This window comes from Tribolium castaneum, chromosome 6 (genome assembly GCF_031307605.1).
Source record: "Tribolium castaneum strain GA2 chromosome 6, icTriCast1.1, whole genome shotgun sequence".
Classification (NCBI taxonomy): domain Eukaryota; kingdom Metazoa; phylum Arthropoda; class Insecta; order Coleoptera; family Tenebrionidae; genus Tribolium; species Tribolium castaneum.
This window is the reverse complement of record NC_087399.1, coordinates 11,215,208-11,238,632: the sequence shown is the minus strand read 5'-3', so window position 1 is coordinate 11,238,632 and position 23,425 is coordinate 11,215,208. Positions and strand designations below refer to the sequence as shown.

Below are 23,425 nucleotides of genomic sequence, written 5' to 3'. Positions count from 1 at the left end.
AAAAAGTGCAGAAATGATACTACAAAAAAAATGTGGAAGAATTCTGAATGAAACAAGAGAAGATTTTTAAACTCTAAAAGAAAATTTGAAGCATGCATAAGAAATGTTTTTTTTTTAAATTAGTATTGTCTAGAAAATAATTCTAAAATTCTTACCTAGATCTAGAAAAAATTTAAAATAAATCTTAAGAAAAATTTAATGAAGAATAGAGAAACATTGCTGAAAAATAATTGAGACAAATTTTGAAAAGACGCAGAGAGAAATTTTGAAGAGAATTTCGTGGATGTGAATAAAATGTATGTAGAAGTTTTGAAACAATTTTGAAAAAATATTTAATAGTGTTTTGTACAATAACTAAATGCAACGGTCTGTTTGTCTCTTTCGTTCTTTTTTATTTTTAGCAACCTGTATTTAATTAAATTTAAACTCATTTGCATTTTTCAGAGTGAAATGGAAAGTTTCTGGGCTCAAAATTTGTTGCTGGGATTTAGTTTAAACTTTTTTTTTTTTATTTCTTATTCTTTCAATTTGTGCTTTATTTCACTCAAAAAATTCAAATAAACGATTGCAAATTTTTACCAAGTTTGTTTGAGAAGAAGCAAGTGGCACAGTTGGCAACATTGCCGCCATTATCTGTTTTTAACAGTGACAATGGTTTAGTCAAAAAATGTGGATATTTTAGGTTAATTGGTTAACTTCAATTTCAATGAATAATTAACTTTTGGAATTTTTTCGATGGAATTGAAAGTGAAAACAACTTAATTTTCAGCTCTTCTCAAGGAAAATTATCCGTAGATTTGTGAATCTGAGTTTATTTTTCATCCGCAATTAAGATACATTATTATTATTAATTGTAGCAATTTTATTTTTGTTTTATTAATTTTTTATCGAAGTTAGATAGCTCGAATAAAAACACAAATTGATAGTTTTTTTATAAGAAATCCCAGCGACAAACTTTGAGCCAAAAAAAATCCTCCAAAAACTTACTCCGTGGTCCATTTCACTCCAAAAAGTGGAGATGCGTTGTTCAAAGATTCTATTATCGCTTCACTTTTATAAAAACCACGTCCTAGTGTAAATTCTTTATATTTGGCCTGTGCAAGTCGTAACTTCTAGTAAGAAAATTGTCAGAATTGAGTGTCTACTAAAGTAGATTAGAAGCACTGAAAGTTTTTAAAATCTGTTAATTATTGGGTTACATTTGTAAAGTTGTGAAACTGGTCCAAAAACTGAAAAACTCTAAAAAACTAAGTACGACATACCAAACTAACAACTTTACAAACTGGTTGTTATCCAAGTGATAACTTAGGACTTTTGCTTCACTTCCATAAAAACCATTGTTGTGCAAATTATTTACCTACCTGTTACCATGACAACTCATAAAAAGTTTATGCTAATTAACTGCTCTTTGCACCACAATGGTCACAAAACTTACACAGAAACTGCACGGCTAATAGTATTATTTAAGGATTCTGATAAAAAAAATTTTTTGGTAAATTTATTACTATGAGAATCTAGTCACTGAATATTTATTAATTTCAACCGACTTTGCACATTGACATTTTTGGTATTTATCGTGGCTAGACAAACAGTTTTTTTGAATACTTTCGTACTTGTTACTTCCAACACTTTAATCAAACCCATGAATAAACCTGAAAGTTTTGTTGTGTTGTGACGTGTTTCTTGTAGATTCGAAATATAGTCTACACGACTTCACTTGCATCAAGTAGGGATTTTCATTGCCATAGATTGCCTTCATTACCATCAAAGTAAGAAAAGCAAAGATTTTAAATATATTGTTTTAGAAAACGCTTAATTATAATTTAATCGTGTACCCAAAGCCCAGTTGACATCAATTAGTGCCAATTACTGGGTGCGTGGACCACTATTTAAACTAGTGTCAGTGACTCGTATTGTGTTTAGTTAATTCTAGTTTTATCTAGTTCTGTGGTAATTTTTTTCGCTCAATTTTGTGAAAACCCCAGTTAATAAAATGGGCAATAAACTGTGTAAACATGCCGTCTCGTCAGGAATTGCATGATTTGAGCCACCAGACGTGAGGTAATTATAAATCAATTAATCGCCAAACGGCGGAAATTCGTCCGCCAGGTAGCGTTGCCGTTCCAAAAATGTAGAAAACCGGGTCCGCCATTGTTCGAAGTCGGCTGTTTTATGGCCGTGCCTTCGCCCAAATCGTTAAAATTCTCGCGTCACTGTTTCATTGGGGAGTGTTTGGAATGATCTGAGGGCCCCCCGGGTCGAGGCGGCCGTCCCAAGGCCCAGCACGGAGTGCCAAAGTTCGACAGTCAACAGTGTGTTATTTCCCAAACATCGATTCAACCTTTCGAATTTGTGCGGTTGTCTTATTATCACTTGAGGGCCCGCCGTAAAAGGCCCCAACCGACGACGGGATCGTTTAAATTGGTTTTTATTAGCCGTAACAGCGCGATTTCGGGCCGTTTGGGCGCCCAGGTAAGTCCAAAAGCGAAAGTAAATACGGCTCTGGATCGATTCGATTTTTCATTCGAAGTGTCACGGTGCGGAAACGCCATGTGGCCGAATTTTACCATACGCGATTTAAAGGGAACCACACACTGAGATCATCGCTGATTTCTAGTACGATGACTTGATTTGGTGATGGCCCAGGAGGCTATGATTTGTCAAGGACAAGAGCCAAATATTGCTTCCGGTTCTAAACTTTTCGACAAGAATTATTATTTTGACACAGTAAAATGATTAATGTAGGGCGGTGCCTTTAATTTAGATCATAAAATAGCATTACTTACACGATAACGTATCATTTTTTAACATATACTATAAAATTAACTACATTGCAAAATTAGACCTATTGTTGATTTACAGCTGCTTTTAAATTTCCTTAGAAATTCAAACCACAACCAGCTCTAGTTGTCATAAAATACACAAAAGCAGGGTCGTATTAAAAAGAACTTATTATACCTGCTTTTGTAGTGTCGGTTGATGTGATAGTTATACAGGGTGTTTCATGTAATTTTAGAAGGGCATTATTACAAATGAAAAATTGGATTGTTTTCTCTAATTTGAACACCCCTTTGATTTTTTCTTCTGTTTTTCGAGACATCCAAGGTGGCGCCTTTTAGAAAATAACGCTGTATATTTGGGTGTGTCATTCTAATTTTCAGTGAATTACAAAAGTACTGGGCTATTGTTATTTTAAGAGGAATCGGATCTAGAAAATCTTATAATATATATATAAATCTTATAATATATATATCTTATATATAAAATGCGATTTTTTTAAATGTTGATCTAGTTATCCATGACAGTTACCTCAGCAGTGAATAATTTCAATATCGTTTTATCTGTCAATATTTCTAAAATGTTCACCGAAGAATATAAAATATATTGTAATCTTAGTTCCGTAATGGACATCGGGTTAACGTAACTGTCATGGAAAACTAGATAAAAATTTTAGAAAATCGCATGGTAATAATAAGTTATTCTTTTATACACAAAATGTCTTATTTGTATGCAAAACCACGTTCAGCGTTATTTAGTTTCACAACTGAAAAAAACAACTTAAAATTAAAATTAAATCGCCATGAATTGCTTCCATCCTGAAGCGTATCAAGTAATAAGTACTAGCATTTCATTACACCCCTACATAGATATTTGTGCCGAGAAGGGCCTTTTTTCTGTGAAGACTTCTTAAAAATCATTGTTTTTTGAATCTCCGGCTCATTCCGTTAAAAAAATACATCATTCTTGAAAAATTATGCCATTCCCAAAATTATACAGTTCGGTTCTCAAATCAAAAGATTATTGACTTAACAGTGTTGTAGAGCAGTGATTTCTTGAATGAACCAATGCAATTATAGATTTCGACAAAAAAAAACAAAAACAAGTAGGCGATGTGAGGGAGAAACTTGTAGAGGGAAGGTGTCGTCTACCGTCAATGTTAATTATTTTTGTGTATTATGCTTTGTGTACAGGGTGCTGCATTTTTAATAGGAGTGAGACTTTCTTGGGTCGTTTTTTTTCGAAAATAATTTTGGTCAAAACCGCATCTGAAATAAAGACATTATTTTTTACTTTTTTACAGAGAATTTGATAATGTCATCAGTGATTTTTTTAATCATTCGTTTAGCTGTAATAATATAAAGTTTAATTTTTTTAAATAGGAATTATAGGCGGATATGATATTTTTGAAAAGTTAATTATTTACTGATTTGTTATGTCTATCTGTGTAATATATTATTTTTAAATATTAAAAAAGCATAACATCGATTTTTATTTGTAGTAGGCCATGAAAAAATTTTGGATTGTCAAACACTAATTAATTTAAAAACAGCATAATAAATTATTATTAGATGAAATATTTGCGATTAATAAAAATTCTTTGTTTTTAGTTTAAAATGGCAAGCTTACATTGTCATTCTATTTTCTAATTAAAAATGTAATGTCGAAAAAAATAATTATTTACAAAATTTTATTTTACAAAAAAATGTCAGTTCAAATACTCTAAATCATAAAAAAAGTGTCATCAAATGATAGTGACACGTCGTTTTCTGCACATTTTTTATGTAATTAAAATCTGCGACGATCGTATATTTGTTCAGTTGAAAATAACTTTAACATGGCTTATTTTTATAATTTCACATTTTCTACTTTAATAACAGTTCACAAAATTTCTAGATTGTTCACACATTTTATGTGAAATAAATTTTCAATGGCCAACTACTTTCAAATATTTTAAATATATATTTTATCAAAGGTATATAAAAATATCAAACTGTATTTATATTATTTTCAATTCAGAAACAATAAGCTTTTCGAAAATGTCATAGCCAACTATGATTCCTATTTAAAAAATACTTTATATTATTACAGCTAAACGAATGATTAAAAAAAGGAAGTTATGCATTTTTTAGTATTCCGCTAAAATGTCAACTTTTGTTTATGTCGAAAACAAAAGACGATAGCGGGATGTGGTTTTGACCAAATTTTTTTCTCAAAATATGGACTTTTTTAAGTTAACTCGAAACTTAAATAAATAGGATTGCATTGTCACGCAGATTTTACGTAAGTATGCAAAATTTCAATTCGTTAGGACAACAGGAACCCTTTCAAATTTGACTCGGAATATATGAAACAGAGACAGTCAACAAAGCAAGTTAAATAAAAGCTTTTAAAAAATAGGGAAGAACATTGAAGTTGAAAATTTGTTTTGTAATCTTTGTATACAATTTTTTTTTTGAAAAACGCAACACAATCGACGAATTTAAAACATTGCAGAGGTGGAAAATACGTTATTGCATTCCTTGGTTGGAAAGTGATTTATGTAGGATTTCCGAGATTACAATCTCATCAAATTAATGTCGAAAATACAATGTGTTCACAAGCGACTAAGTTATTACATCGAAAAGGTTATTTTATTACTTAAACAAAATGTGGTTGTGAATAAAATAAAACATACGTTTCGGCGGGAATTTCCTTACTCCTTCGGAGCTGATCTTTGCCATGAGGTGCAGACTATTTCATCTTATTTCCAAAGATAGGCTGTCTTACTTATTAACTTTAGTATTAATGCATCCTATCATTGTTTTAACATGACAGCGGCTCTTTGTATCACGAAAAATGCTTGTACTCGTATTAATGCCAAAAATGATTTCAAAGATTTATTAGTGATGTCAGTTTCACCTGTTGTCGAAAATTAAATAACACTTAAAGTTATCTTTAAATATGTATTTTTGACTGTGGGCATGACAAATATTTATTCAAAATTGATGATGGCATGACCATAAAATTTCCTATTACTGAAATGAAATCTTTAAACTGGGACTCTATTGTATTGTGTGAATGCTGACTTCTAGTATGTTGTATAAAAATTAATTTTAAAATCATTATTTAGCGCAAGACACGTTTTTATTTAGACACTTTTTATGAGAAAACGAAGTTAATCACGTACACACTATAAAATTGGTCACAATAAGCAATGTGAAGCTGCTTTGTACTAAAATCCTTACGTTCATTGGCAAATAAATAATAAATCGTCTGCCTTTTTAATCAGACGAGTTCTAAACGTCATACTCCGATTCTAATACGAAAATTGACATAGGCGATGTGCAAATTAGCTGAATCACTTTTGTAAGTAAATGCGCAAATCACTAGTTTAATTACTACAAACATTCCTTATGAACATCAACAGTTCGAATATCTTATTCGGGTGATGTGAAAGTACGTATTCATTCATAAAACAGTTAATTACTCTAGAATGTAAGCACAAAATATGTAATTTCTCGAATTTTTAACAGTTGAATAACCTTTAACCTTGAATTGGGTAATGCGAATACAAAACGTGGCACTTTAAGAATAAATTATCAACATTTAAATTTGTAAAATGAGTAAATAGGAATCTTTCACGTTTTAATAATTTTTAGGTTCTAAATTGATTTGTCTTGATAAAGTCGCAAATCCAAACCTATCCTTATCTTTAAATCGAAAATACGAAGGACAAAAGTAACACAAATTACATTAAAGTCTATTAAAACTGAAATCATTTGATGTAATGGGAATGTTACCAAAGCTTTATTCTGTTCTGTTATGTTTTGTATTTTTTCGTGGTGGGCGAAGTCTTCGATTCTTCAAGTCTTCAATTTCTTTTTCATTGAATTTCTAATCTACTTAATTATGTAAATATTCTCTAATGGATTTGACATTGTTTTGAACCATTGGATCTTTCTAAAAAATACATTGTGCACTAAATAAAGTAGACATTATTGTAAGTTAATGTCTCCACAACAGAATTTGAATTTAATTTCAATAAATCGCTCAAAGCAATCTATTACTTATTGCAAACTTTTGTTGACTTCTTGAGGTTTTTGGGGTTGGAAAAGTGAATACAGTAGTTACATTACCGAGGCACTAAAAACTATTGATTAGCTGAACTCTATTTTTTCGTTTGTAATAAAACGAAATTACTATTACGGATTACCTAAATTTAGCTTTAAAACGAATGCATCCTACTTTAATAATATTTATTGATCTGCGTCATAGGTCGAGTGACTGCAATAACTTCTAGACATTTTCCCATAAAGAATGAATTACTGTATACCTACTCGTATAATACAATATCGTTTTATTAACATCATAGTCTTTGCCTATTGATTTTCTTGATGGTTGAATACGAACTATTTTATTTTGCTTTATTGGACAAAACTTTTGTGACTAAAGTCGTATTGTGGGTTGTGGGAATTGTAAGTAAATTATTCATTTAAGTTGTATGTGATACATTGCATGTTTGCAAAGTTATTATTTTAATTCCAAGAGTGCTGAAAAAAATGTGCAATTACAAATTTAATAACATAACACTTACTCTTGGTTTCTGGAATTTATCCTTTAGATAGTTGTTAAGATAGCGTTAATCTGTTGGGTGTTTCTTTTCAACAACAGTTATGGAACCGATAAAATTCCTATAATTTTTTTAATCAGATTACTTACGTACTTGTAAAATTCTATTTGATGTTGCAAATTTTCTGTGGAGAAACATTTTTACTCCCTTCTGAGTAGTTTCTGACGAAACGAAGATTGGTCGGCTGATTGCTTAGAAATTAAAGTGGATGCTGTAGATAAGCAACTAATTATTTACAAACGATTAATAATTTTGTAAATTTGTATTTAAAGTCTATTGTAAAATAATATGAAACTGCATTTTTTTGAGGTCAAATAGCTCATAAAGATAATTTCTGAATAATCATTGTCATAACTGGACACTGGACTGGAAAAAATTGTCATCAAATGCGACAAGATTTTTAAATTTATCACTAAGGTATAGAGAAAGGTTTCCACGTGTTCATTTAATTATGAAGAATGTTATACCTCGGTCTCAATTAGAAATAATATATTTTTTAACAAACCGACTGTAGCTTTTTGGACTTTATTTAGAACGAAAGGCATTAAAGTTTAGAAAAGGCAAGTTCTATTAGATATTTTAACACCGTGTAATTGTTTTATGAAGCGAGGAAGGATTTTCTTGATTAATACTTTCTCGGTTAATATACGTGGTGCAAAAGTAATTTGCAGAATAATTTAAAAAGCGAAACCACAAGAAACCTTTATCCTGAAACTGTACTAACAATGAAAATTACTTGAGTATGCAAATATGTTGCATTAATGTGAAGTAGTTATTTATTTAACGAGTTTGAGTGGAAATCTGACGCTTTATAACGAGTGGTTTATCATTCACGAAGTGAATTAAATGAACCGGTTTACACGAAAACGAGTTGAATACAACATTTTATTCTTCGAATTAGACTCAGCATGGCTTAAAATTGCTTTTGTTAAAAATAATCTGACGTTTTGTATTGAGAAATGTCAAATACTTGTCAAAAGTTTCTTACACTTTTTAAGAACTTTCTTGACGTACGTGCACTTAACAACATTTTTGATCAAACTAAGTAGATTTGTGTTCAGATAACAAAAAGGTATTTACCGACCTGTTAAAAAAGAAAGAAAAAAGTGCAGATGGTACATTTATATAATTTATCACAAACATCATTGACATCACTAAAGTCGTTTTCTAAAAATTTAAAAAGCGGACAGATCATTAAAAACGTGACTGGAGTTTGGATCACGTCTAGTGCCATTTCTGTCGCGATTTCCGTCACTTTTCTGTTCTGTTTTTTCTGTTTGTATAAAATTTGTGAGTCTAGGACTTTTTTTTGTCTTATCTATTTCTCTCTCTTCTCTTTTCTTCTATTCTTTCTTCTTCTAACTTTTTTACTGTTATATGTATAAACAACAGTAGTACAAGGTCATTCAAAAGTGTCGGACAAACTCTCGTATGGAGTTCCGTTAAGAACAAAAATGAAATCAGATTTTTTTAAAGTAACTTTTTTTGAATATATTTTTTAATTTGTTTTTCTTTCATTTCCTAGGATGTCAAATTTACAATTTTTTTAATTGTTTTGCACATTATTACTATTATTAGACATTGATCATTGATTTTTTAACAGGTATTTGTTTAATGTTCTAAGAGCTGTCATGTCCGCTAACTAAAGTCAAAAAAATATGAACTGAAGCATTAAAAAATTGACTTAAAATTTAACTTTGAAGAGCTATACATATCTCGTGGAAAAAGGCCCAAATAATTTTTTTGTCATAGGATTTCAATTAAAATTAAAATACAATTTTCAAAAGTATACTAAAAGATATCCTTCTAACAATAAAAATCGATCTGTGACACACAAAAGGAACTCTTAGGCAGAGTAGTGGCAGCATGTCTTTTCAGGCCGCTAGATCCGCAAGTAACAAATGGTTCCAGAGGCAAAACGGCTCATTTGCGACTAATGGTTTATAAGCAAAAATTGTCTGTTTTGATGACCGCTTTAAGGCCATAATGTTTGGCAACATCTTTTTGAACCATCCTGTATATTAAATTTTTTTTTGTTTTTTAAAAATCTAAGGTGGCTTGTTTTAAAAAAATCACCTTGTATATTAACAAATAATCCAATTTTGGTAATTTTATAAATGCTTTTAAATAAATAAAAGTAGGAAAAACGCATACTATAAAAATGTAATAGTTATTTGCGAACCAAGTGCGAGAAGAAATTTTTTGCGCATGAGCGCAGACAATGTCACGATCTGATTTCTGGCAATGAATATTTTTCAATAAAAAAATTGTTAAAAAAACACTGAATAATCTGTTTTTTTACTTGGGTACTTTTATACAATACGTCTTTATTCTTTTTTTTGTGAAAATTAAATGCATTATTAATAAATTAATATTGTAGTAACGGAAATATTGGTAACAAACACTGCCACAATCCGATTTATGCAATTTCAAAAATACTTTTAAACAAAAAAAAATTATAAAATTGACACTTTAAAGAAGCTGATTTGTGAACTTTTTTTGTTTTATACAAAATTTGGAAAATGCAATGCATTGTTAATGATGTAATAACAGAAGTATTGACACAAAAATTTTGTAGTATGAATATTTTTTAATGAACAACATGATTAAAAGGACACTGTAAAGAAGGTGCTTTTACTTTCTCCCTTACCTTTACACATTACTATTACATTTTTAGGAACATTGCTTTAACTTTTTTGGTATATCCAAAAAAATCCATCATTGATACATGAAACGATTCCTTAAAACTGTGGTAAACATTATCCTCGTAATAAAATGTACTACAGCTAACCGATCAGAAGATGTCGTGTCCATAAAATGAACCCCTGCTTTTGCTGTCTTTCCTCTGACCACAACCATTGCCGGCAATAAATCATTATTTTATTGTATACTTGAATAGTATATTAAAAAACAAGTCTCATAAGACCAGTCTTGAAGCACGTATTCGTTTCAAAAACCAGTGGCGTTAGGTCTTATGAAACGAATTTTTTATACTATTTTTTGTAATTTGCCTCTTGTTTACCGTTTGTAAACAAAAATTGTAATTTTAGTCGTTTTAGGGTTGGTAATGTTTCAATTTTGGAAAGGAAAAATTGAATTAAAATCTTTGTTTTATACACATTTTGTAAAAAATTAAAGTTTCGTTAAATGTTTTCTCAAATAATGACTATTATAACATCACACTTGATGACGTTGCGTCCTTTAAGATGCCCATTAAAGCATCAAAATGGCGGCAAATTACATATAATTCTTTAGAAACATTCTCGGTTAAGTTTGACAAGTCTTGCAATTACAGTTTCTGAGTTTGATTGTGCAGAGTCGCTAAAAAGTATGGATACAGTTAAATATTATGAAAACTGTTCATCAAAACTTATTGAAATTTAGTATATGCTTAATATTATATAAATTCTATCGTTTCAGATCTTCATTAAATCTCTATCTCCAGTTGTTCCTCGGATACAAGGCTAACTTGATTTTTTTTAAATAGCAACAAGGGTCAAGTTTAATATTCTTTAGCAGAGCATTTTTTCTGAGTTCTATGGTATAACACATGCATACCTTAATTTAATTGAAACTTGAAAATTTCTAAAAATGTAAAATTTTGTTAGTCTTGGAAATGTTGTCTTTATCTATTGTTAGCTCATTAATCAAAAAATAAGTAAAAGTTAAAAATAAGTGGTAAAATAACACTTTTAGATGAAAAAGAACACGTTTTAATTAAGAAATTTTAAACACGGAATACTTGATTTTGATGCTACAAAAGATGTTCAAACTGATTTCCACTAACTTCTTGGCTTTCTGTCTTTATGATAAACCAACATGAGAATTTTTTTCGCTCAGTTTTACTTAAATGTACTATTATTAAACTAATTGTTGTACCCAAGTTTAATTTTTGGCTAATATACAAGTGACGGATATCGCTAATACAACTATACAAAGACTTTTGAGCTTAATATCTGTTATTTGCCAACTGATTGTTATGAAATTTAGAATGCACATATTTAAGGAGGTGGTCTTTCAATTAGGGGCAAAAAATGACCTCAAGTTAAAAAATGAAATTTTAAAACACATTTCTTTTATTTAAAATTAAGCCAAATTACCGTTGGATCATTAAACCTCGAAAAATAAATGGCCACACAAGAAATTAACCAAATCGCTCGGCTGATCCAAGAAAAAAATTAAATTTTGTTGTTAAAAACTAAAAAATTTTGATAGTAATTTGGGCAGTCACCTTTTGAAACAATTGATGAAGCATTTCTATTGAAATTTTTGAATTTTTATTTTATTACCTTTTAATAAAAGTGAAGGTGGAAATTTAGTTAATCACTCAACTCAGAAATAAATGCAATTTCAAAAATGATTAAATATGACCCATCGTGCCATTAAAAAAATCAAGTTAGCCTTGTATTTTCAAAATAAATGACGATAAAAATTTGAAAAAGCTCTCAGATGATAGAATTTAAACACTTTTAACTGTTTCCCAAATTTCAAGGTTTTCTGTTAAACCGTTCTGAAAATATTTAACTGTATCTATACTTTTAACGCGACCCTGTATAATTATTATAGTAATTGTAAAAACTGGATTCGGAAGTAAAGTTACCGTTGGGGGCGCCACTGAGCTAGGTCGAGAACAGTAACCATAAATGGCGGGAAAATGTTTATTCGGATATTTTGAGCGTTGTACGAATTTTGAGGCTTCACAATTATTGCATTGCCTATGCGGAATGACTATTGTATCTTTGGTGGAAGAAACGAATGTTGACAACGAACGACTGTTTGGTTCACTTTCTTTATTGGAACATTATTACAAAGACATTGAAAAGCCTACCTTTTTGCATAATTTACGTTTAAGTATATTAGCAGTTGTTAATCTTAATTGTAGTTTTGTTGATTTATCAAAGTATTTCATGATTTTATCAGTGGAAAAATTCTAACCTAAAATTCACAAACTTTACTAATTTATTGGTTTCATGAGCCCAACTTTATGTTCGCTGTGATCCATTACTTATAGTCTTTAATTAGACAGCTGTTTGATAACACTTTGTAATGGAAATTTAAATCTTTTTCACTTTTTATTCACTTTCAAATTCCAACAATAAACACTTTATACCACGAAAAACTACAGAACCAAAGTCAACGCTAGTATTTACCATCACGTACTTTTAAAGTGATTCTCTCTAATGTAAGCAATTAACACTGTACACGCAAAATTGTTAAACAATTCATTAAATTCAATTAAATGTGGAATTACGAAAATTTCAAAAATTTTCAAAAAGTCATCACTAGAGGGCGTCTAGTTAATTTTATTTCCGAATTGCACATTGTTTTAGAAAATAAATTATCCATAAAATCAGGGGGTTTGTTTTGTGGGGGAGACATCTTCAGATCGGTTAACTGTACATTACCACTAATAGTGGAAAGAGAGAAAGGTTTAGATACCGAAACCAGGCGATTATCACACATTTTTGTCATCTTTATCTTAAGCGTTAAATGTATCACAGTTTTGTTTTTTTTTCATTAGTTTATTACAAGAAAACATGGAAGACCAAGGAGTACTATGCCAGTGAAAAAGCAGTCTTAACGCAATAAAGTTGCTACAGTACTTTTTTAATTAAGCACAATTGTCTGGACCAAGTTTCTCTTTGTCAAACTAGGTTTTTGTTCCAGAAGACTTCGCCCGGATGACAGGGTCTGTAATTTTGTTGCGAAACCTAACTAGTTGAAGCACTGAGTGTCCCTCACTCTCGCTACTATGCCACCAGATTGACCAATTCTCTGTGCATCAACCAAAATGTCGGGAGGCCCTCCCCATCACCCCCACAGCAGGCCTGCGCCTCCAACAAACCCCGCCTGGAACCACCTCCAAGTAAGTCCCCAAACTAGCTCAATTCGCCCTAAACCCGTCAATTTAAAGGTACCGAACTTTTTCCCAAGTCGGCAACCTCAGCTCGCTCACATGTCAAACGAACATTCCCTTCTACATCAACCGACTTGGCACACGCCAACTACCGAACCAATGAAAACCATCCCGACTTCGCACATTTTCAGCCTCGAGCAAATGCTCTCCGAAAGACAGTTTCCGCGATCCGGTGTCGATTTATCAGTGACTCGAAACGGCAGCAGCCAAAACGGCGAAATACTCACCACAACTCCGATTAGTTTAAGTGTGCGCGATACGAACAAAATCAACAGTTTACCGGCGAGTGCTTTGGACATTCAACCCGTCGTCGAAGTGAAAAACGTCAAATCGATTAGTCCGAAAAATTCGAAAAAACGGGTCGATTCGATCCTCGAAAGACTCAATCCGAATCTCGAGAAGGCGAACGAAGAGAGTGTTAGTGTGATCGTGCAGGCGAGTTCGCACGACGAAAACAGCAATTCGAGTAGTTTAAACGTACCGACCAACGACGAGGTTGTCTCACCTTATAGCAATGAAGATAGCTTGGACAGCAATAAGTCGAGACGGAAACGAAAGCCAAGCAAAACGGTCCGTGTGACGAAAGAGGAACTTCCAGACCAAAGCACTGTCAAAGTCGACGATAATGAAGAAGTAAGTGAGGAGAAGAAAATCCCAGAACGGCGGAGATCGTCCGAGGAAGAAGTACCAGCGAAAACTCGACGGAAAACTTCCTCCGAATCGGAGACAATAGACAACATAGCAGCAATGGTTCAGGAAAGCTTGAAAAGCAACGAAGTGAACCATGACTCTAAAGCAATCTCTGTTAGTGTAATTAAAACTAATGAAAATATGCAAGAAAGTGATTCGACAACGGCGCCGAAAAAAGCCACCAATACGCAATTTGTCGAAGTTGAAAATAAATTAGAAGAAATGTTTGCCGGGATTGAAGATACGAGTGATCCTCTCAAGACTGATAATGAAACGAAAGGGGATTTATCGATGGCTACGACGAGTCAAGATAATGTCACTTCAACATCCAACGATTTGACGGTGTTGAAGAAATCCCCCAAAAAGGGTAAAAGGAAACAAAGGTAGGAAGCATTTTTTAACACAATTTTAAACCATTTTACGTCACCACAAATGTCTTATAAATGCCATTGGAAATTTTAGATTGCCAACTTAATAACAATTATTACAATCACTTGTAAGGAAAATCGAAGAAAACAGTAACTTGTTTTGTAAGGGTTTTTCGATCTTTTGTACTAAAATGTAACTGTTTAAGTTGGTAATACTTTTAAATCGATTAATATAGAAATATAAAATTCTGATATTTAAATTAAATTGGCAAGGTTGCCAATATTTGATTTGTTTCCCACGTTTACGACATTTATTTGTTCCTTTTTTTTCAAATGATATACAGGGTGCTCAAAAACTGGCGCACCATCTCAGTGGTACGTTATTGAGAAGCAAGTGCAGATTACAGGAAAAATGTTGAAAAAATTCCTAAAGTTATATTTTAAAAAATCTGGAGCTACAAACTTATTGTCTTAACTTCTTTAGTTTTCATTATTTTTTTATGTTTTTATGATTCATACCAGGTAATCGTTCCGTAACAAAACGATGAATAATTATTTTTAAATTTACTATCAGAGTTTAGCAGTTTTTTTAATTTAAAAAAATTAAAATTCATCCAAAAAATCACAATGTGTAGATGTGCCAACACTGGGAATTATTTCCTAGGAAACCGTTTCAAAAATAATATATTTTTATTATTGCTCAAATTCTATTGCGATCATGACTGTTAGACAACGTTGCCACATATCATTTACCTAAAATTAGTTATTTATCAATAACTTTAATACAAAGAATTTTTTTACTATTTTTACCATTATATGTAACCACTTCTCTACCACACACCATTGAGTTGGTGCGCCAGTTTTTGAGCACGCTGTATTTTAATCCCGAATGATCAAAAAGTGACTGTTTAAGTTGGCAACAGATTTAAACCGGTTAAGCCTATGGCAGTTTCTTTGAATAATAACGATAACGATAAAATTTTGGTGTTAAATTAGATAAGCAAAGTTGCCAAATTAATATTTGTTTTTTTTTTAAATTTTTTTTCTACCATTTGTAGTCTTTTATAGGTTTTTCTACAAAAATTTTAGTAGCGGGTAATCAACAGTGACTGTTTAAGTTTGCAACTAGTTTATGACGGTTAGGCCAACGGGTGTTTCTCGAATAAAAAAATGACATTTGAATACGGCTGTTTGAATTAGGAAAGTTGCCAAATTAACTGCCCCAAAAGAGAAGTTAGAGTTATTAGTTTTTAATTTACATACATATGCATTCGAAGGTATCATATTTATTTTGAGATTATTTATTTCAAGGCGTGAAGTTTTTTACTGGAAGTTATAAAACCATAGATTAAATAAAAAGTTTCATACAAAAAACATATGACTACATTATTTTTCTTGTTTCTGCAGATTTTCTTTTCGATCACTTTGAATAATTTTGTTTACAATCCCACGATAAAAATAACAGCCTGTTGTTGTCATTTAAATGTTGTAAATTTTTAGTACTAAATTTTAATAGCGGGTGGTAAACAGTGACTACTTACGTTGGCAACAGATTTACGACTCTTTTTTGACTTACCAACATTATCTCTTTTGTATTAAAATGTTACCAGTAAATAAAGACAACTTTTAAGTTGGCAACTTTAAGCCAGTCGATCCAGTGACAGTTTTTTGGAAAAATAAAGACAATACGTTGGCAACATATTTAAGTCTAAAATTGCAACTATTTCTATTACTCTATCTCTGATGTACTAAAATGTTATGACTGTACAAAGATAATTACTCGTATTTAAAGTGGCAAATAATTTAAGACGGTTAAGCCAGAGGCAGTTTTTTGGAAAAATAATATTTATAAAATACTGCCGTTTCAATTATTATTGGAACATTTAGTTTGTACACAAAATTTTAATTGTAATTATCCCAAAGCAAGGACCCTTCAAACAATTACTCAGGCAGGCTTATTGTGTGATTTATTGCAAGCAGGCTCTAGTCTTTCAGACGGAACGACCTATGTCAAATATCTTTGAAGCAATACTTCATTGTGAGGGTTGATTATCATAAATTGTCTACTGTAAAATTTTATGGTGTTCAAACTCAGCATTGTAACAATAACTGATGGCAGTTCAATTACGGAACCCGCTGTATATGAAAAGTTGCCATTTTATTTGAAGTTTCATTTTAGACCACAAAGTGATCTACTATTTAAATTGGCAACAGGCTAATATTGCAACTAACTATTAATGGTCTTACAAACTTTCTCCCTTATACTTAAGTGTTACAAAATGTTAATATTTGATCAACAAAAATAACTGTTTCCGTTGGCCACAAATTTTAGACAGTTAAGCCAAATCATTATCTAAAAATTTAAAAGCTATGGTTGCCAATTTGACAAAATGGCAACAATCAAATTTTGTAATCTTCTGATAGGTGTCACATTCGCTTTTTTAAATGTTAGAAATCTAAAATGCTACTTTCGGGTGGCCAACAGACAAGAGATTTAAGATGGTTTAGCCAAATGATTGCATACCTATAAGAGTTTGAATTTGATAATTAGGTTGTGTCAAATTTACATTCAAGGTATGTTGGCACTTTATTGTAAAAAATTACAAACATTTGTAGTCTTACGGAAGATGTAAATAGAACAATGTATTAGCTGTTTCAAAACTATAAACACGCCAACGTCGAATTTTTTAAATTATTTTCTCAAATAAGATTGATAAAATTGTAAAATAGTTATTAATGATTAGATCTCTCTTTGAAACTATAAATTACATCGATTATTACTTCCTTGAAGTGCGTGAATAATTTATAACAGCTAATTCTGAGAGAAAATGCGACGTTGGCGTTTTTATAGTTTTGAAACATCTAATAACAAAACAATAAATAACAAACAATCTTTTGTACAGAAAAATTATTCAATGTTAAGGTTAATATTTAACGGTGAACAACAGTAAATGTTTAAGTTGGCAACAAAGCTTTCAGCTGTTGGTAACATTACAGCCGGACGTGGTTGTGTTTGTCAATTTAATTGTCGCTTTACATTAATTTTTTTATCGACAGGAAGAAGTTGATTGTGCTGCAAGTAATAATATATCTATATTGCCAATTTAAATAGTCATTATCGGGAATAAAAAAAATATTTTCTAAACTGACTTAAAGGTTATTACTTAAAAAAACAGCATTTTTACCATTGAATTTAAGTTGGCAACATTAAAAATGTACTAAGCATTTGTAATTCTTTGTTGCCAAAAAATTTTATTGGCAACACTAAATTAGGTATTAGCAATTCTTCTGTCTTGAACGACAGTTGAGTATAAAATTGTGACATTTATATTTGATAGTCAATGTTGCCAACTTAATTTCAATTACATGCCACTTTGATCAAGAACCGAAATTAATGTATATTCCATGTCAGTTCATAGTAGAATTTTACAACAACGCATTTACATTTTTTGGAGCACAAATTGAGAGTTTTTGGTGGGTTTTCTTAGTTCGAAAAGTGGCACTGGGATTTAGTTTAACAATTTTTTTCTTATTAGAAACTTTCAATTTGTGGTTTATTTTTCACTCTAAAAAAATCAAATGCACTGCTGCAATTCTTTTATGAACTGAAATGGGATATACTCGTATAATAGTCGTGTATTCCCAACTCATGTTTATTTTTAAAGTTTAAAAAAAAATTAAATAAATTATATTTTTCCTTAAAGACGGATGCAATCTGAGTCAACCCCAAAGAAGAAACTCGGGAAGAAAGCTGGTAAGACTGCTTTAAAACTGACCAAAACAAAGAAAAACTCAAAGATTGAAGCAATGAAAGACGTGTACGCTTACGATTCGGGTAGCAACGCTAGTTCAAGTAAATCCCGTGGCCCTTTCATCCAAATCCGTGGTCCTCGTGATTCGCCTCTTTCCGTCAGTGTGATCAACACACCGACGAACGACGACGACTCCGATCGAAAACCACACAAAACGAAGAAATTCCACGACGACAGCGAATACAGACACAAGGTACGTTTACTGAGAACTTTTTTGAGGAAACGAAACAAGATACAAGATACGCAAAAAAGCAGCCTAAAAATGATGGCCCTTCGAGCATTAGACCGTCCGAAATTTACTAGTTCGCTAATTGTTTGGAAAAAATGCAGGATATTTGAATTTTTTATTCTATTCGGACATCTAAAATGTATCACTCTCTACATCATTTTCATTCAAATGGGATGCTTTCACTATTTTAATTTAAAATGCGTTTTTGAGAAAAATATGTATTTATAAAATTTACATCAAAAGCCGAATTCAGAATAAAATACCTTTTATTTCAAGCATCATACGGGGTCATACGATTTATAATTTTGAAGGAGTGGTTTTGTAATACAAAGGAGGTAATTGGCACCAATTAAAAAAAGTACACCTTCTGCCAATAAAAATTGACTTGTCTGGGAATTTTCAAGTTTTTCCTTTTATTTATGAGATACCCTGTATAATATGTCAATACTATAATACATATTATAATTAAAACAAATTTCTAAAAATTGAATTTCATTGTAGTTTGTCCTAGCTATGCTGACGGATGTCTAACTTAAACCTGCGCTGGCCTAGCCAAGGGTCACTACGATGTCATTCTCTTTTAGATGCTTGTTATTACAATTAATAAACGAAGGTAAATAAAAAAGTAACACACAAGTTTTATGTTTTGTAATGGGTCATTTAAAAAAAACCTTTAATGAAATTTTGACACAATTTTTTTTATTACAACTAACACTTTTGTGTACTATTTTACTTCATTGTTTTTTGGTATAGTACTTTCTTATCTTTCTGTAAAGTATCAAAAATATCAAAAAAAAAACGATAAAAAACTTAAAAAAAAATTAAATAAAAAAATAAAAAAAATGTTCTCTCTTTACTTTAATTTTTTAGCTGTGATTTTTTATTATTTTCTTGTATCTAGGTCTTATGTACAGGGTGTTACAAGTTTTAGTGCCGGTCATAAAATAATTACTTCTAGGTGTCCAAAATAAAAAAATAATATCACAAACGATAGAGCTTTTGAGACGCTTCACTTTGATGCTTTAATGTTATCCCAAATTTTAATGGTATAAGCGTGAAATACAAACTAGATTAGATTTTTTTCAAATTATTGCAATCGTAATAAAATTTCTCCTATTTTTTATGTGAATTGAAAATTGTTTTATTTTAGTCAGCTTTGACTCAATGAGAAAACATAGCTCGTGTCTTTAATTCACGGAAATTTGTAATTATTACCTGTAAGACTAAAACTTAAGTTAATCACTTAAATGATTTGTTAAATGCCATTTCAATACTCCTTTGAAGACAAACTCGAAATGGTGTTAATCCAGTAATTCCTGGTGTTTTCTTTTTGTTATTGGTAGTTTTTGCTTTGTTTGAGAAATAATGGGATTTTTTTACGGAAACATTTTTAAAAAATAATATTACATCAAGCTAAGAATCCTAGGAAAGTAGGACTTTCACCAGCACCACGTTAAAGAAGAAAGTTTGAACCTTAAGGATATATTTTTTAGTTCACTGCAATCAAAAAGATACAAAAATAGAGGTTTTTGCAAGTTGAATAACTAAAAAAAAATATTTTAGCTTCGATAACACTTTTAAATTGTTGTTTCTCTGAAATCATGCACAGCTGTCAAGTATGAATATTTTTCATAAAATAAAGTTTTTAGCTTTATTCAGGAGGAATATATGATGATGTAAACATAAAAGTTGACCAATCTTAGGTTTTCCAAAAATTTCCACAGAAACGTGTTTTTCATAATGAACGTAATTCCAAACAGAAAATTGCACTTTGGATTCAATCAGCTGAAGTTCTGTATTAGAATGAGTTTAAGAAAACAAAATTTTTTGTACAATTACAAAAAATACTATAAAAAAACTCGTTTTACAAGAATTGAAGCATTAATTTTTTCGTGCCGGATCTAAATCGACCATTCTGAGTTCAACTTAATTATTTTTAAAATGGCTGAGCTTCCGGAACTACATAAATTGGCACCAAGTTTTATTGCATATTTGAATTTACTTTTTCAAGCTGAGTAAAATGTACCGAAATTGTTGGTGTTCACCTGTTATAGTTTTTGATTTATGTCAATCAATTTTTTTCTTAAAATTTTTATTTGCAAGGGTTTATCTAGGATATCTATCACAGCCCTTGAACTCTTTTTCAAACCGAAGTCTTCTAGAACTTTGAAAATTGTAAACTGTCAAAATTCATGGTTAGTATAATTTTTTCAAAATGGTTATCAAAAATCGGCTATAACTCAGATTTTACAAATGAAACGACACCATTTTCTTAACGGCAATCGAAAGAACATCGATATTTATGGTGACTTGTATCAATTTTTTATTTAGTTTTTAGCAGGTTCATAATCGAAACAGTAAAATAATAATATTTAATTATGGTTTAATATAACTTAGTGAACTATGTAAAGTAACTCAGTGAATCTGCCAGCGAATTTTAAACTTCTTGAATGAAAATAATGAACAAAAATTCTGTTTTTTGCGATTATTTTAAAAACTGTTAGAGATAGCTATAGAAGATGCTATTAAAAGTCTGCATAAAAACTTTTGATTGTCACTGAAAAAACAGGGTTATTCCATTAGCTAAAACTATAGTCATATTTTAATCATCATTTTCAAAAAATCATAGTGGCCTTGCAATTTGACAGTTGAAAGTTTGAGAAGACCCTTCGAACCCTTCGCTATCAAATGCAAAAGGAATTATTCACTTATTAAAAAAGGAAACTTATTAAAAGGTTCATGAGCTGTGATATTTTAAATGAACCCATGCAAATGAAAATGTATATAGAAAATTGACATAGTACGTCAAAAACTATGAGAGATAAGTACTAACAACTAGGGTACATTTTACTCAGTCTGAGAAGGTGATTTCAAAAAGCAAATAAAATAGGTGGATACTATTTAAAATTTTGAATTATTTTGAAAATAATTTACTTGAATACTCAGACTGGTCAATTTAGATTGTATACAAAATCTTAAAGTTCTAGCTATATTAGAAGTTAAAAAGTTTCTAATTTAGGCACTAAAAAAACCAGCTTGTGTTCTATTCATTGTTATTTTTATAATTTATCCATAGGTACGTTCCAAAGGCCTCCACTGTAGCACCTTGAGCAACCAATACGACGCCCAAACCAAAGACACCTCCTGGATTTGCGCCTTCTGCAAACGGGGGCCTCACGCGACTGAGACCTCCGGCCCAACCCTCAACACCTCAATACCGGCTCCTGGCGACCTCTTCGGCCCCTACTTCATCTCGGGTAATTCCCCGGAGTTTGAGCGGCGGCTGGAGGACCCCTTCGACAAGCAGTTCAAGAGTAAGAAAATCGCGCGAACGCTTGACGGAAACGTCAAGGTGAAGAAGAAGCGGAAGCACTCGATGGAAGAGGACGCGTTTCTGGGAATCACCGAAACGGGCAACGGGTTCGAGGTGTGGGCGCACGAGGACTGCATCGTGTGGTCGGAGGGGGTTTACCTAGTGGGCCCCAAAATTGTGGGCTTGGAGGAGGCCGTGTGGACGAGTTGTAACGTGGCGTGCGGGAAGTGCCACCTCAAGGGGGCGAACATTTGCTGTTTGAAGAGGGGCTGTCTGAGAGTGGCGCACGTGTGCTGTGCGCGGTTGACGGAGTGGCACTTTGACGAGGAGAATTATAAGACTTTTTGTCCCGAACACAGGGTTGTGTGATTTTTTTATTGGGTTTGACGTGATTTTATTGTGTTGCTATTTTGTAAATGATTGTAAGATATTCTTTCCATCAGTATTGTGTTTTTTTAATTCGTGATTGCAAAATAGCATTGAGGATTACTTAATTCGATGGATGTTCCATACGGAAATGTTTGATTTGATGGAATTACGTTTAGTGAATAGTGTTGTTTATAGAACAATAGTATAAATGAATGAAAAAAAATGTAAAATATGTCTTAAAATACGCTTATTTTTTTTATAAAATGGAAAATTTTAAAAATACTCTCATTTTTAAATGTATACCTTGTATCATGTTAATGATAACCGTAGTAATTATATACCGAAAATGTGTACATTGTGTATATAGCAAAATTTATGTTTTTGGGCAAAAGTATTTAATAAATTTAATTAAAACTTCCACACTTTTATTTTATTTCCTTCACGTTATGCTTAACATTATGAAAAGTAAAAACTGCAACTACAAGGTGAGTCTGTCGAAAGAGTCAAAGTATTTTTTACTCTACAGGGTGTCCAGCCCAGCTCCCGTCTCCCGTAGCTCAGTTATATTATTAAAGTTGGTGTTTTAATATTTTGCAGATGTTATTTGTACTCTAGGATACATTTCAGGAAAATATTTTTGATTATACAGTGTCTCAAAATTGTCTCATAATAATCAAATTTTTTGAATTGCGTGCTATTATTTTTTGTGCTCATTAGCACTTTTTTAGCTTCTTACATATACCTAAAGTTTTTTTCAAAATAGTTCAGGGATTACTGTTAATAAAAATAAAAACCAAAAAAATTGGTTATACACTTTTGGATTTAAAAACCATAAAAAAATGGAAACAGTGCTTTTTTGGCAACGTTATTGTTACGTAAGTGTTAAACAAGGTTTAACAGACCCATTAAGTAAGTTTGATTGATCTGTGTTACTACAGGATGTTTACAATTTATTTCCAAACTTTTTAAACTTTAGAGCTTTTTATTTTGCTTATTTCAAATGGCAACTTCTGTGTATTTTTATATCATTCGATGCAGAATTAAAAAACGAACATTTTTTCTTATTACAATCCTAACGTAAATTTTAAAGCATTCTGAGTAATTTACAAAAAACTTGTTTTAGTCTGGTATTTTATTAACAAATTTAATGAATAAAAATCGAAGATGGCTCCAACCCTCTTTATTGTTATATTATTCGATGCGGAATTAAAGAAACAACATTTTTTGTTATCACAACCATGTTGCATATTCTAACACTTTCGGAGTTATTTCCCAAAAACCGTTGTTGGTAATTTATAATTGTTGGACATCTAAGTTTCACGAGTCGCGTTTCGTTT

At 31.3% G+C, this 23,425-nt stretch overlaps 1 protein-coding gene across 4 annotated transcripts; it reads left to right on the top strand.

Annotated features, from left to right (window-relative positions):
• Positions 1-1,789: 1,789 nt before the first annotated feature.
• LOC103314811 (uncharacterized protein) lies at positions 1,790-22,506 on the top strand. Of its 4 annotated transcripts, none has more exons than XM_064357341.1 (5): positions 1,790-2,061; positions 13,061-13,256; positions 13,305-14,380; positions 18,070-18,370; positions 21,483-22,506. In XM_064357341.1, the coding sequence occupies exons 2-5, from the start codon at positions 13,182-13,184 to the stop codon at positions 22,086-22,088; spliced, it is 2,058 nt and encodes a 685-aa protein (XP_064213411.1). In that variant the 5' UTR covers positions 1,790-2,061; positions 13,061-13,181; the 3' UTR covers positions 22,089-22,506. The 4 variants fall into 4 exon arrangements, with proteins under 4 accessions (XP_064213411.1, XP_008199987.1, XP_064213410.1 ...); XM_008201765.3 differs by having other exon boundaries at positions 13,058-13,256; XM_064357340.1 differs by lacking the exon at positions 1,790-2,061 and adding an exon at positions 2,112-2,472.
• Positions 22,507-23,425: the final 919 nt, after the last annotated feature.